We start from the raw sequence: 15,651 nt of genomic DNA on the forward strand, positions 1-15,651 counted from the left end.
ATGCAGTTCCCGTCAGGACGACCCAGGAATTGCTTTTTTTCTCCAGAAGACTAAAGTAATTAATACTTTATTGATATTTGGATAAAGAAGAAAAGAAATGCTCCTCCCCAAGGTCATTTTTACGCTGACAAACTCACTTTCATTCACTGTATCCGCACACAACTCAATATCGACTTTTTCCAAGCTCTGTACAGCCTGTGTGACGTTATTTCTACCGCAAATTTAGCTCTCAGCGATTTATGGTGATGTGCAGGGTCGATAGATACTCTGTTCTGCGCAGCTCTTTGCAAAACATGACATCTATTCTACCTGAATAACCACAGAACGGAGTTACCGGAGATATCAATTCTATTGGAATTGAAAATCTATTGGAAAGCAGTATTGCATTTAAGTGAAAAAGTATAAAAACTTCTACGGTGAAGGGTTGATTTTCACGGAAAGCTGGTAATTTAGTGCGAGTAAAATGTGTTATTAACGAAGAAAATATAGTAAAACTTTGTCATTTTGCGTTGGTGTTGACATTTGTTAAGCAGATAGATAGCAAAGGCGGTCCTCTTTTTGAGCCAGAAGTGTATTTGATTAGTGTATGGAAATAACTCAGGAGGAGCAAAAAGCGGTTGATAGGCAGAAATGTGAAATCGTCTTTTAGGTTTATAAAGCTCCGAGATTGACGATGGACATGTATATACACACAGGAAAGCTGATAGTCTTCATCTCAATGATAGGTAAGTGAAGTTCAGTTGAACCATCCAAAATTAAAAACTATAAAAAGACTTACAGTTATGACTGTGGCAACGTTAAATGTCGCAACGCCGCTAAATGTCGCAACCACCGTTAAATGTCGCAAGGTTGACGTTAAATGTCGCAACCACCGCTAAATGTCGCAAAATCGTCTGCCGCTAAATGTCGCACCTTTAACGTTAAATGTCGCAAAAATTTGCCCACCGTTATATGACGCAACACCAACGCTAAATGTCGCACAGCAAAATATGATAAGTTAAACAGTCTTCACAACTTAGAGATAAGACTGCGTAATGCATGCTTGATTTGGGAAGGGCTGAATTGACCTTTCACTCTAATCTGCACGTTTGCTTTTCAGTGGTTCCGCACCATACATACGTTATATATTTCATATCTAAAGGTTTGAGCACTAACATGGTACTCGCCACAGTACTAGATTTATTTCAGGTCTAAACTATGTAATTCTATGAAGTCCTGTTTAGCTCATGAGACATTAAGCTCGCGCTCCGTATTGTCGCGCGTTGTATCGCATGTCTTTAGTTGACCTGAATTTCGTTACACAACAAGCCGGGGACCAGAAATTGTGATGGAGGATGGGAGTGGGGACGGGGGGGGGGGGGGGGGGACCAGTTTAAAAAAAAGCGTCACCGGCGACGTGCGGTAGGTACTGGGTTCCTCTGTCCGTATGTGTGGGAAAGTTTTTTATATACAGGTATGAAATGTTTGCCTGTTGTGCATTTTTGTCTATTTTTTAGGTACGTACTAGAGGGGCACTCCCCTTATTTTAGGTGGTTAGGGTCTTTTCCCATTGACAATTTTGAAATACAGGTATGGAATGCTGGACTTTTATTGCATTTTTTGTTTTCAAAATTTCGGTGTATGGGAGGGGTTATCCCTGTCATTTTCGAGGGTTCAGGGTCTCTCCCCGGGAAAGTTTGAAAAACAGGTATAAAATGGTTACCTCTGGTGCATTTTTTTTTCTTAATTTTAAGATACTGGAGGGGTACTCCCCCCCGTTTTAAGGGAACAACGGTTCTTCCCCCTGGGAAATTTTGATATATAAGTATAAACGCCTCAGGGGCGTTTTTGGTCTACTTTTTGAGAAAATATTATTTCCAAAATAGTTGGGTGCAACTTTGATGAGTATAAGTCACTAGTAAGCCAACAAGGGTGGGGTTTGGGGTGGGGGGTGGGGGGGGGCGGGGGGAGGGAATCGGCTCGGGCAACAATCCAGGCCTGTTACACAACATGGTGTTCAACTACGCGACACGAAGACAGTGTTTTGTACCAGCTGTAGGAAACGAAGATTTTCTATTTATCAGCCATGGGTTCTATTTCTTAGTTTGGAGGTTTACATTTAAAATCATAAGGTAACTATCAAGCTTCAATGGCGGAGAAAGATCCTATGTGGCCCTCTGTACATTCTTTCAGGTAAAGCGGGAATTTTGATATTATTTTACTTTTAGTCTCTTAAAATTGTTTGGTTTAGTCTCATTCCCCTCATTATCCTACTTTTCCGCCTACCCACACATACCCCCCCCCCCCCACCCTCTCTCTCTCCCCCCTTCAAAAATGTAAATATTTATATTTCGTCGCGTGAGTGGAACGATGCTCTATCTACCATTTTTTAAACGTGGCGAAAATCGCTTCCAAAGTTTAACTCTCGTCTAGTTTCTTTATTTCTGGGCGAAAATGATGATAAATATATCTACTTGTTCCTTGCGCTTAGTTTTTTCAGACTGTAAATGCTTTTAAATACATTTCGTTTTTACTTTTCTGCATTTATACATTTTTCACTTTGGAGATAGAGCAAATTTGACAAAAATAGAAAAAAATGTTAAAGGTGTATTGCTCTATCGGGAGATAGAGCACTGTGAATTTACAAAATTGGACATAGAGCAAGATAATATTTATTACAATTGTATATTGAAAATAGTGCGAGAGCTCTTAAACAGTAATGACAGTCACTGTACTCATTTTGAAATTAAAGGGGAGGATTGGATTTGGTTTTAGTATCATCAAACTGACACAATATTATAGGCCATATTGCAACTTTCAAGATTTTCTTTGAGGAGGAGGACTCTAGGTGCATTATTTTTGGCACGCGCGGATACCTGGGTATATGACTTTCTTCCTGTCAACTGGATGGCTTCCTCACATGAAAGTGGTGAGGGGCAGGTGTTCAAGGTCACAAGATTTGGACTGATTTGCCAATGGTTTTACCAAGCTGTCCGTATTGTTCAGGGTTAACTGAACTGCTACGCTATAGACATATTTGGCTATTAAACTAGGCATATTGGTCCTACTAATTTACAGATGGGTATTCGTAAACCATATCGTAGTATTGTGTTAAACAACAACAAAAATATTTTGAAGTTTAATTACTCAGTAATCGCAATAATTATTGTCAGCAATGTACAAAGATCTAAAATCTTTTTTAGTCGTAACTACTCTATTTGCCAAATACAACTAGCTTTTCATTACGCTGAGTAAGATTTTCCGTGTTTTGTTATCAGTTGGCATTAAGTTTGACATAATACTAAGCATTATAACAATACCTAATGACATTGTCTTTGCAACTAAATATTCTCAGTAATAACTGTATTCTTTCACAAAACGACAGTTTTTATATTATGTTCAATTTTTGCATGTAACTGTACTTGTCAGTCATGCCAGTTCTCTTTTACACAACACAATCAATGTTATATTCATGTCTCTTTTAGCTATTAGTATAGGTGGATTTTACGACGTCCATCGTCCGTCTTCCTGCGTCAACATTGTACTTAAAAATTTTTTCCTCTGAAACTACTGGTTACATTTATACCAAAACTTGGTCAGTAGAATTTTGTGATAGATCTCAATCAAGTTTGATCAAATGGTTAATCTTGGCCCCTTTAAGGGCAGCTACTGCCAGCTAGAGCAAAACAAAATAGGAAAAACATTTAAGGAACTTCTCATGAACCGCTTGATGGATCTTTATCAAACATAGTCTGTAGCATCATTATAACATCCTCTCCCAAACTGGTTCAGATGGGGACGATTGGCCCCTTTGAGGGGTTACTGGAGCTAAAATTAGAAATTCCCTTAAATGATTTTATCTCATGAACAACTCAATGGATCTTCTTTAAACTTGATTTGTAGCATCTTTATAAGAATCTTCACCAAAATTGTTCTGTTAGGGGCACTTGGTCCCTTCCAGGGGCTGTTAGAGTTCAAAATAGAAATACCTTTAAACGACTACTTATGAACCATTTGATGGATATTCACCAAACTTGGTCTAGAGACCAGTATAAGGTCCTTTCTCACATTTGTTTGATTAAGGGCACTTTGTCCCTCTTAGGGGCAACTAGAGCTACAAATAGAAATACTTTCTGGTCATGAATCGCTGGACGGATCTACATCAGAGATGGCCGATGGCATCATTAGAGGGCTCTCTCTCAATTTTATTCAAACGGAGACTGTTTGCTCATTCTAGGGCTAAAATTAACAATACCTTTAATGACTACTTCTAATGAACCACTCAATTGACTGTCATCATTCTCGGTCCGTAGCATCATTATATTGCCCCCTCCATTTTTTTTAATTGTGGGTTGGGGTGGGGGAGCGCATGGCCCTCTAAGGGGCCATTAGACCTAAAGCTACAAATGCCTTTAAATGACTACTTCTCAACCGCTTGATGGATCTTCATCAAACTTTTATTAGGTCCTTTAACTAATTTATTCAATTAGTGTGGCCTCTTTTACGGGCTGCTAGAGTTGCAAAATAGAGACACCTTTTACTAAATTCCTCTCTAACTGCTGAATGGGTCTTCATAGAACCTTGTCCGGAGCATCATTATAAGGACATGTTATGTCTTATATCAAATCTATTCAAATAGGGACACTTTGGCCCTTTTAGGGGCCGCTAGAGTTGAAAAAGAAATAACTTGAGATGTTTTCTTTGGTGCGTGACAGCAAAATGATAATAAAAATAATGAACAGGTTAAAGGATTTTCACCAAACCTAGTTAGAAACAAAGTCAGATGATTAAGGCTTTCTTCAGTTGAAGGACTTAGGCCCATTTAGGCCTCTTGTTAACTTTTCACATAATTCTGACAATTAAATTAAGGCTCAAAGATATTACATAGCAAATAATAAGTACCGGTCATACCTTTCATACTAATCTTATTGTATATATTCCATTTAGTTTCTGCATGTCGTTCTCAAATCTGGCGGCATACATTTTAACTTAATACTGAGTATCATAACAAGAATTCATAGCATTTATTTTGCAACTAAACATTTGCAGTCACAGCACACATGTTTCATATTCGGTACAGTTACATCATGTGATACTTTAATAGTTTTGTGGCATTGATTTTGATTCACACCAACCATTTGTAATAAGTATTGACTACTTAAAATTATAAGAAACATATATATCTATTCTCTCTCACAAACACAATCGTTATTTATATTCCTCACAGTTTTCTTCATGTACGTACATTCAATTAGTGACTTGAATTTCAGCATTGCATTCCTTGTTTGATATTTGTCCTTGTTTTTTAAGTATTTAATTTTCAATTCTCTGTTGTCAAGGGTTGCAAGTTTAACGATAGTATTTTTGCGTCTGGAAGTAAGGATATTGTACTGCCAGTTCTTGTTGTTTAACGAATACTGCATTCAGCAAATTTGCATAGCTAAAAAAAGTGATCAACAAGAAAATTAATTGGCACCTTACTGTAACTTTGTAAAGTAAAATATGTTCTGTTTTTAGTTTTATTTCTACTGCTCTTAATAGACAATAACTTACTATCATAAATTTGCTTCTCGGAAACATGTTTGCAAATACCGTTGTTATATTCAGTGGTATTTCTTAAGATACAGCTTCAGAATGACGAAAATAGTTTCTATCCGAAGTACACATCAATACAGGTCTGTTGCAAATCTTGCATGTATTTTCGTGCCTATAGCTTAATTGACAATGCTATGTATTTGTGTAAGTAATAAAATGATAGAATAACCTGTATAAGCAATCTCACCTATGCATGTCGTGTAGATAGGCATTCTAAGTATATTTCAAACATGCTACAACTATGCCTATCCGCCATATTTTGTTGTGATCACATGCATGTAACTGTGCATTCTATTGGTTAAAATGGAGTTAGAGCTATTCTGGATTAAGTTAAATGGAGATACAGCACTCCTTTACAAAGTCTAATGATGATCACATGATGTTAGTTTATGTGTATGATTGGTCAGAATAATTTTAAACACTACAGTGCTTTAAGTCCTGGAGATAGAGTACTTTAATCGTTACTGTTACATTCAAACAGAGGACATGGAGCAAAGTATTACGCAGGATCTTTCTCTATGACGTCAAAAGTTACGTTTTCTTGCTCCAGAACGATAGAGCTCGGCGAGACAAACAAAATGATGTAAAAATCTCATTTTTTCAAAAAATGGAGATAGAGCACTATAAGAATCAGGCGACGATTTTCTATTAATTATCTTGGTGATGTGTGTTTGTGTCTTAGATTTCTGTGTCGTTATTCACCCCGTTCCCCACACATACCCAACCCCCACAAACATACAACACTATTACCAAATCGTATTTAGTTAGAAGAAAAGAATATTTCTGTCCTAAAACACTGGCCCTATTACAAAATAATTTCACAAATATTTTTCTTGCGTGACTGTTCAAGCAAGGTGTGGAACTCAGGTGAGCGATCTAGGGCCAACAAGGCCATCTTGTTGCTAAACGTAACAGCACTTATCATTAAGATAATTATTTGTATTACATAAACCTGTTAATTTTTCATCCCTCAAAAAAGTAAATATATACAAGGAATTGATAGTCATAGTGTCAAATAGGAAGTGCGACATTTAGCGTTGGTGTTGCGACATATAACGGTGGGCAAATTTTTGCGACATTTAACGTTAAAGGTGCGACATTTAGCGGCAGACGATTTTGCGACATTTAGCGGTGGTTGCGACATTTAACGTCAACCTTGCGACATTTAACGGTGGTTGCGACATTTAGCGGCGTTGCGACATTTAACGTTGCCACAATGACTTTGTTTTATCACCGTAAAGCAACTAGAAGTAATAGCCACATTAAGCATTTTTTCCTTAAATAGCATAAAAAGCAAAGTTAATCGTGTGTATTTTAAATGTCGACATTTTGTGTCGTTTTCAGTAATACTGCATTTATGAATAAAGTTAGTGTAAAAATAATGACATTCTATTATTTTGACTATGGGTAAATCTAAAAAAGAGCTCATTTCGTGGTTGTATAAAGTTTGGACCAAACTAAAATTTATACGGCTGTTATATCAACGCAGTTTAATGGTAGACGTTTCTATGGTTGAGATGTAAAACGTAATTTGATAGTAGACTTTTCTACGGCTATGACGTTGAATATGATTTAACGGTAGACCTTTCTACGGCTATGATGTTGAACGTGATTTAAAAGTAGACATTCTACGGTTATGTCGTTAAACGTAGTTTAACGGTAGACGTTTCTACGGCTATAACGTTGAAAGTATTTTAAAGGTAGACGTTTGTACGGCTATGATGTTGAATATAATTTAAAGGTAGACGTTTCTTCGGCTATGATGTTGAACGTAATTTAAAAGTAGACATTTCTAGGGTTATGTCGTTGAACGTTTTTAAGGTAGCCGTTTCTACGGTTATGACGTTCAACGCATTTTAACAGTAGACGATTTTACGGTTATGACGTTGAACGTAGTTTAACGATAGACGTTTCTACGGTTATGACATTGAACTTAATATAACAGTAAGTCTCTCTACGGGTGTAATATTGAACGTACTTTAAATGTAGATATTTTTTGTTTCGCTTAAGAAGAGATAGATCTACATGGTTAAGGTGTAGGACATGCCAATACGTTTTGTCTTTATGTAAGAACGTACACTAGAAGTTTAATGTTAGAACATACACTACGGGTGTGCTGATACAACATATTTTAGTGTTATTAGATAGCGAAAATCATCACTGTTTAGGTTTTTTTTATTATTGCATAATCATGATATCTAAGATATTCTAGCCACAATGGTTGCCAATGATTAACACACGCGAGAACAGCAAGGATCTGTCAATAACTATTTATAGCATATGTAAAATATGTTATAGCACCTCCAGAAATCTTGAAAATGCATTAGAATCAATTTATCATTGTTGTATTTGTCTTCACCACGTTCATAACAATATAACCTTGTAACTCGAGTAAGTTTTGGGTGAATAAAATATACATTGTAAGTCGAAAGGAGAAATGTAAGCTTTCCAAATGTAAGAAATAACAAACAATTTGGAAATGGTGTTTCATTTATTCTTTGAGTACAGAAAGATCAAAATGGTAATAAGATTTAATGCATTTGTCTAGAGTTTAATTAAAACAATATGAGCCGTGCCATGGGAAAACCAACATAGTGGATTTGCGACCAGCATGGATCCAGACCAGCCTGTGCATCCGCGCAGTCTGGTCAGGATCCATGCTGTTCGCTTTCAAATCATGCAATTAGAGAAACCGTTAGCGAACAGCATGGATCCTGACCAGACTGCGCGGATGCGCATGCTGGTCTGGATCCATGCTGGTCGCAAATCCACTATGTTGGTTTTCTCATGGCGCGGCTCATAGGTTGCCCGTCTGTTTCTGATATAACAAAATGACAATATCTTATAGACGTTGACATGCAGTGTCGTCTTGGTAAGGCTTGTTTTTGGATTTGAACACCGGTAAGCTGTGTAGCTTGCAAAATAAAAGCCAGAAAATCTGTATGACTGAGACGACCAGTATACATTTTATAATGCTACAAAATCACCATTATAACGTTATTAACAGATAGGATTAAGATTTATAAGATTATGCTTAAGAAAATATGAATATTCGTCTGTCAATAGTTTGTTTTCTTTTATTTCATCTTGTGTCGGACTTTAGACTATAGTTCATTCAGTACAATCCATCAGTTCTTTGGCTTTAACTAAATTGCTGACGTCTGCACGCAATTGTCACAGTTCACTTTTATCTTCTTCTTCATGACGTATCTACAGATACCTTTTAATAGTGTGATCGTTCATGGAAACTATACAAAGAAGTAGGAAATTATGGCAGTACATACATAATTTCCTATTTCTTTATGAAAATTTTAAAATTCTAGATTTGGTAGAAATCGAAAGTATAATTATATGTTGTAGATTGATTTCAAAGTTACACAAAACGGCTTGTAAAACAATATAACGCGAAAACCGTGCAGCGGCTCTTCAGGTGAATCATGTCAGTGCGTCCAGACATAAACACTTTGTTATTCTTTTTGATCTTCTAAAAATTTAAATTGTACTTCATTTATTATTTATCAATCCGCCTTGCTTCAAATACTATCATATATCCATGTATCATCTCTTCACAAGACTGATTTTAGAACTATTGTATCTCTTCCAACAAACTGAGAGTGATGCATTATTACAGCAAGAATTACTTGAATCTACGGAACAGATCAATATTGTCCCGCTGATCGATTGGAAAATAGATAAAAAGAAGTACAATAATAGAAACTTGTAACAGACAAAGCTTCATTGCAATAGTCTAGCACTTGACAACTAGTTCATTAATTATCTTGTGCGATCACGCGACTTTCCTTTGCGGGGTTTTCATTATGCAAATCAAAGACAAGCAAAATTATTCTTCCATTTATCATATTCTTTTTCCAATGTTGCCATTCTTTAACCATTTATCTTATTCTTTTTATATTACCATATTTTGACCACTTACCTTGTTATTTTATAAGATGCCATATTTTAACCATTTATCTTTTTATTTTATATATTGCCGTGTTTTAATCACTTATCTAAGTCTGTTATATTTTGCCATATTTTAAAACAACATAATTTAGCTGAAATGTATATTTATTCAAGGATGTATAATCAATTCACATTCTCTAGCTGAAGCCGGAAAACAAATTATTTCTTTGTCTAAATATATCAAATTGTCATTTTATGTCTTTTATTGGTTACATTCGCATTAAATGTCACACTAAAATTGGCCAGTTTATGGGCAATTTGGTTGGCTTTTAATGTGCAGAAATGTCTGTTGAGTACAATACATAGCTAGTTGTGGTAGGAACTTCAAGCATTGCCACAAATGCAGAGTACATTTTAGGAAAGAAAACAGTTTTAAAAGGTTTCTTCAGTTAACAATATATTTTTCATTTTCGATTTTGAAAGTATTTTGTGTAATCCTTCGCCATCAGTACATTGTCTTGTATACTGGCCACAATTTTATGCTGTTTTCCGGTATCTTAAGATGACTGTCGCGCTGTAAATCATATATTATGAACTACATTTGTGCGGTACGTTTTATATTTTACATGAAATTGGATGATAATCACTAATAATAATTCTTGCTGTCAGTGTTTGATTGTGGCTGTGTTCTATGAAACAACGTGATTACTGCAGGCAAAATTTCTACCAGGAATAATCTGTCATGAAAAGTTCTAGACTTGAAAAAAAACATAAACATAATGAAACACGAAAAAATCAAATATGTCACAGTCAAGCATGTTTACAATTTAACAATCATATTAATACATCTGTATACACATACGGACATATCTTGCATTCATACGTTATTCTTTTATCAAAAAGCCAAACAAACTGATATTTCCAAAAGATAATGTTTAATAGTAACGGAACGCAGACAAAGTACAGAAATTAAACCAAGATACATCTAGCCTGGCCATTTTTTAAGTCTCTAACTCGTAAAATGTTACGATCTAAGGATCTCCATCCATCATGGTTCGCTTAAAAGCATACAATAAAGGGCACACCGTAGACTGTGAGAATAAATCAACCTAAATCATGCAAAAGTAACAGAATGGCTGGTTTGCTGACTTGGCTCTTTAAACAGCAAATATATCTATTCGCTTTACAATGTTCGGTATAAGTCATTTTGCGTCTATTTGCAGTGCCCAAGACATGTCTGAAACTACTGATTTGTGCCTGTATATAATATGTTATAACTGTCCAGACGAATAAATAAAATCTCAAAGGACTTTCTTTGCTAGGGTTGCAGACAAAATGCCAAAAACACATATTGATCTTCCAGAGCTACAAAAAAGGTTCAATATAAATTTATTTGCTGGATAAAAGACGGTCATGAAATCTTTGAGGAAATTTATATAACAAATTTCATATTGAATGCTATCATTTTCACTGCACTCTATACTTAAACATAATATATCTTTATATTCGAAACTACACTGTCATACTAATGAATGGTAATAAAAAGAAAACAAGCTCTAATGTGCAACTGAGCTTCTAGGCTTCTTGCATTCACGAATGTTCGTTTATTTGACATATGCTATAGTAACTATCTTAATATGATCACCAATTGTTAAAAGATTTTCAATGAAACATTTGCCTGACAATGTGTATATCCTTATATTTCCATCTCTGTTCTTTACAACGCTAACTCATTTTACGACCGTTTATTTATTTTTAACTGCCAATTTTCTTTTGCAATTTACCTCCCAAATACTTAATACAGGAAATGTTACGTTTCGCACGCGTACAGCATAAAGCTTTTCTGTAATTTGATGTTCTATAAAGACGTTTTTCTTAGAGTCTCCCGTCGTTTCCAGTTAATGCTACACGACGAATTCATTCGCTGTCACGAGCAAATCCATTGAGCCTGTAGGCAAAACCCCACTAAACCTACAAAATGGTACTCCCACAAATAACTTTTACTGTTGTTAGAGCTGGATTTTCCTTACCATGTTTTACATATCTTCCGTGAAAGGCCCCAAGGCTTTATCCTTTAAATGTGTATTACGAGAACATGAGGTGGCGTGAACTGCTTGAAATGTTAATGGTCAAAAGTCGTCAAAGGTTTGTTTCTTTTTATTATAAATAGATATTGTCTTTACACATACATATATATTTTTAATAGACTTTAAATTTTCTAAAGGTTAATACAAAAGCAATCATGTAGGGTATGACTATACATACAGATAAAATTATTAACGGAATAAAATGTCATATTCATCATCATTTTTGAACAAAGCATACAACACTGGATAAGCCTTATACTATACCAAAAGGTATAACAGCATTTTATATAGAAATCCCTGAATATGGCCATTATGGGTTATTCTTTTTTAACTCTTTAGTGACCTATATAAGTTTTTGCAGTCGTAAGAAGTATGTTGAGTATTGCTGGACTGGTTAGAGCTTTAAAAGACCTTTCCAAAAATGTAAGTTTTTATTATTTCTAAATATATTGAAAAGATACACTTTAACAAAGCGTTAAATGATTCATGTCCCTGTACCAAGTTCGTGAGAAGATCCTTAAGAAACATATAAATTTGCCGCATACTTTCAGTGTTGTCATGAAAATTGGTCCTTTGTAACCATAAAGTCCATTTATTTTCCTTTGCATGCAGGTCCGCCTAGGTCAATGCTAGTGGAGTGAGAAGTGTTGCACGATTCGTTACCCCTTATGAACAATTATTAATAGCAGATGGATTTTATTATATTTGTTTCAAAGGAGGATATGAAATGTGTAACACTCTTCACAACCCTAACACCGCTTGAAGCGGAAGCCTGTTATAAATAAAACGATCGAATGACTCCATGATCCAAAAGGACCAGGAATACAACACCCTCTTAAAACCTCACGGCATCTGTAAACTATATCGTTTGCAAGTATAAAATGCAATCATGCTAATTGCTAATTGATAGCAGCCTCGGTTTGATTGATGCGTATATTCCTGACGGGTAACGAATTGTTCAACATACTACATTGCGGAACTATCTGCGAAGTAATATAAATGAACACTATGATTCCAAAGGACCAATATTTATGACAACACCGGGCGAATTTTTACGACTGTCACACAACCTAAAACTGCTAGTATGTCACCTTAGAGCCTAAGAGCCAATTTTCCAGTGTGTAACATCACTCATTTTTGTATTCTATTACCGGTACTTTTCTTCTTATGAGGTGTTTAAGAAATTATAAGATACACAGGAATAGCTAGGCTTAAGGAAATTAAAATTGGTCAATCAACTGGTCGCATGCAACCATGTGAGGTCCATGTAGCCCTACTAAGCTATTCATTCAAGAAAACATGGCAGTATTTTAAAGTATGCGAAAAACCTAACGCATTAAGTCCCTATCGCTGCAACTTTAACGAGTTAGTGAGGTCAAAATATTTGTGTACAGTATCATGGTTTGAATTTCGATGTAGTCAGCACCAAAGAAAAAACGGAATTTGATTTAGCGCTGATTGCATAAAATGGCAATGTGTTCTTAGACTACAAAAGTTCTAGAGAATACTATGTGCGTGTAATAATCGAATGTAGCAACTGATATCGCGGAAGCCATGTGGTGGGAATTTCTTGATTGTTGTAAGGTTTGGGGTACTGTTTAGGATCAACATTAACGAGATTCCAAACCGTTCAATGAAATAAAGCTAGCCTACTAAATTGTCTCCCAGATTACAAGGAGTTCTATTTCTGGTCACAGCTTATATGTGCTCCTATTTTGCCATAACTCTATTGGATTTATCGTCTTATATTGGACTCCTATTTTCTACGTGCGTTCGAATTTAGAAGGTGAATATTTAGTATGTATTTTAGCATTTGATAATGCGGAGCTTGTAACGTTCACACTGACTAAAATGCAGTTGAAACTCGATATCTCGAACTTCCTTATATTAAAATTCCGGCTATCTCGAATACATTTCAAAGTCCTGTCCCAAAAACACGTACACAAAATATCATTTTAAGTCGAATTTCGATTTCTCTAAGTAAAACACTCGATCCCTTGGAACTTGAGATACCGAGTTTCAACAGTATAATTTAGTCTGTTGAAACAGTCATACATAGAAAGGTTACTAATGTCAAAAGACTGGTAAATAGTTTACTGTAAGTAATCCTGCTAAATTCGGAGCAAGTACAAATTGTAAGATCCTTTCTTGCTAGATTGGCATGTATGCACTTCTAATTTCGAGAAAAAAAATGAATATTAAAACTTTTTCTGTTGCGACCAGATACCTTCTGTTAAAATCTTCTTGTAAAATAGTTATGTTAACATAAAGTGTTTTCGATTCCATTATAATGTTAATTGTAACTGTCTGAAATGTACAGGTACGTTAGTGTAGATGAATAGAAAATTCACCCTTGATCCTGGTATTTTTACTTTAATTCTAAAACGAAGTGTAAAATCAATACACCCTCACGTTGTCTAGTCATACAAGAAATGCTGAGAAGGCATATAAGTAGATTAATAGAGTTATAAATGTTGTTTCGTTGTTTAAAATGTTTAAATCTCTAAAATTTTACATCTCTTTAGGAAATAGGACAAAGTCTTTAATATCAAGTTTTAATGTTGTTGTACATGCGATGCGTTAATAAAAGATATCTAGACGTTTGTATTCAGGCCTAACTTCAGTTCATCGTTTCTCCTTCCAGCGTCTGTGAGGAAAAGACTACTATATTCGTTGGTTGTAGCAAACTACTGGAATACTGGTATATTTGTGATATCAAAATTATACAGTAAGACATACAAACTAAAAAACGTGCAAACAGAACAGGGAATCTTCAGTGAATCAAGACTGTGTGTCTAGACTCAAACACTTTGTTCTGTTTCGTGTTCTCAAAATTTAAATATTTCTGCATAAATTAATGATCGATTCTCCTGGCTTCAATACTGCCATACATCTATATAATGAAACCTTCTCAAGACTGACTTTAGACCTGATACGTTATTAAAGCGCGAACATCTCGAGTAGATATACATCAAATCAATGAAGCTCAGCTGATCGATTGAAAAAAGCTGAACATTTATAGAAACTTGTAACACAAGGTATCAGACAAATTCTCAAATGCAATAGTCTAGCAACTGACATATGATTCATTTATTGTCTTGTACAATCAGGTGACATTCCGTTGCAGGATTTCATTATGCAGATCACATCACGAGCGAATATTCTTCTTCCAAGTATCATAGCCTGTTTTGTGAGAAGTATGATTTATATTCAACGTGATTTTATTCAATCCCAAAGAACCAATATAGATTGTCAAGCAGAAGCTGCAGACGAAAAGATATCTTTGTTTTTATTTATGAAATTCTCATTTTATGTCTTTTTAATATTTGCAATAATATTCGTGTTAATGCCAATGACTGAATCCTTAAATCAGATCCAAAAAGTTGAAATAGAAATACCCAGTTTTATAAAGAAAGAAATATCAGACTGTTTGGAGGTAGTGATTATTGATAACACAAATCTTATATATGAAAAAAACGGAAAATCAAAATAACTTTTTAAAAGTAATGTATTTGTCTCAAGTATATATAACTAGCTAAACTGGCAATTGCATATTTTTACTTATTCTCGCTAGACACCAGTCCATTATCACTCTCTAATAAAATCTGACTTGAAATATGGTCTAAATTCATCACAGAAGAGAAGGATTATTTGCGCACAATCCACTACTGTAGTGTTTCGTTTTTGGGAGCATGGCTATTCTTTTTGACTCTTTGTCCTTGTATTTTTTTACCCGAACACCGGTAACCTGTGTCTGTCATTCAAAATAATTGCCACACAATTCTCATACAGACACCTTGTTTTAATAAAGCTAAAATCATCATTATGAAGGTCATCAACAGATTACAAAAAAAAAACTGATTTAGAAAGTTATTGTGATCTTCTATACTTGGCACTTGGTTTTGTCTTTAATTAATACTTTCGTTTTTCTTAATTGTATTTGAGTTAGACTTAGAAAGAGTTTAATTCAAGACAATATCCATTAACCTTTTGGCTTTTGGCTTCGTCTCAGTGTTGTTATATTTTCTGGTCCTTCGGGATCATTAATTTCAACTCAATTAGATTTGAAGATTGAATTCTGCTTAAC

At 35.0% G+C, this 15,651-nt stretch overlaps 1 protein-coding gene across 1 annotated transcript in view; it reads left to right on the top strand.

Moving 5' to 3' along the window:
* The first annotated feature begins 231 nt into the window (after positions 1-231).
* Positions 232-15,651, top strand: part of LOC123559794 (uncharacterized) — a 36,682-nt gene continuing 21,262 nt past the window's right edge. The window contains exon 1 of the mRNA XM_045351895.2: positions 232-725. Coding sequence (XP_045207830.1) covers positions 674-725 — 52 coding nt within the window. The 5' untranslated portion in view covers positions 232-673. The remainder of the gene's footprint in view (positions 726-15,651) is intronic.

This window comes from Mercenaria mercenaria, chromosome 10, assembly GCF_021730395.1.
Source record: "Mercenaria mercenaria strain notata chromosome 10, MADL_Memer_1, whole genome shotgun sequence".
NCBI classification, from domain to species: domain Eukaryota; kingdom Metazoa; phylum Mollusca; class Bivalvia; order Venerida; family Veneridae; genus Mercenaria; species Mercenaria mercenaria.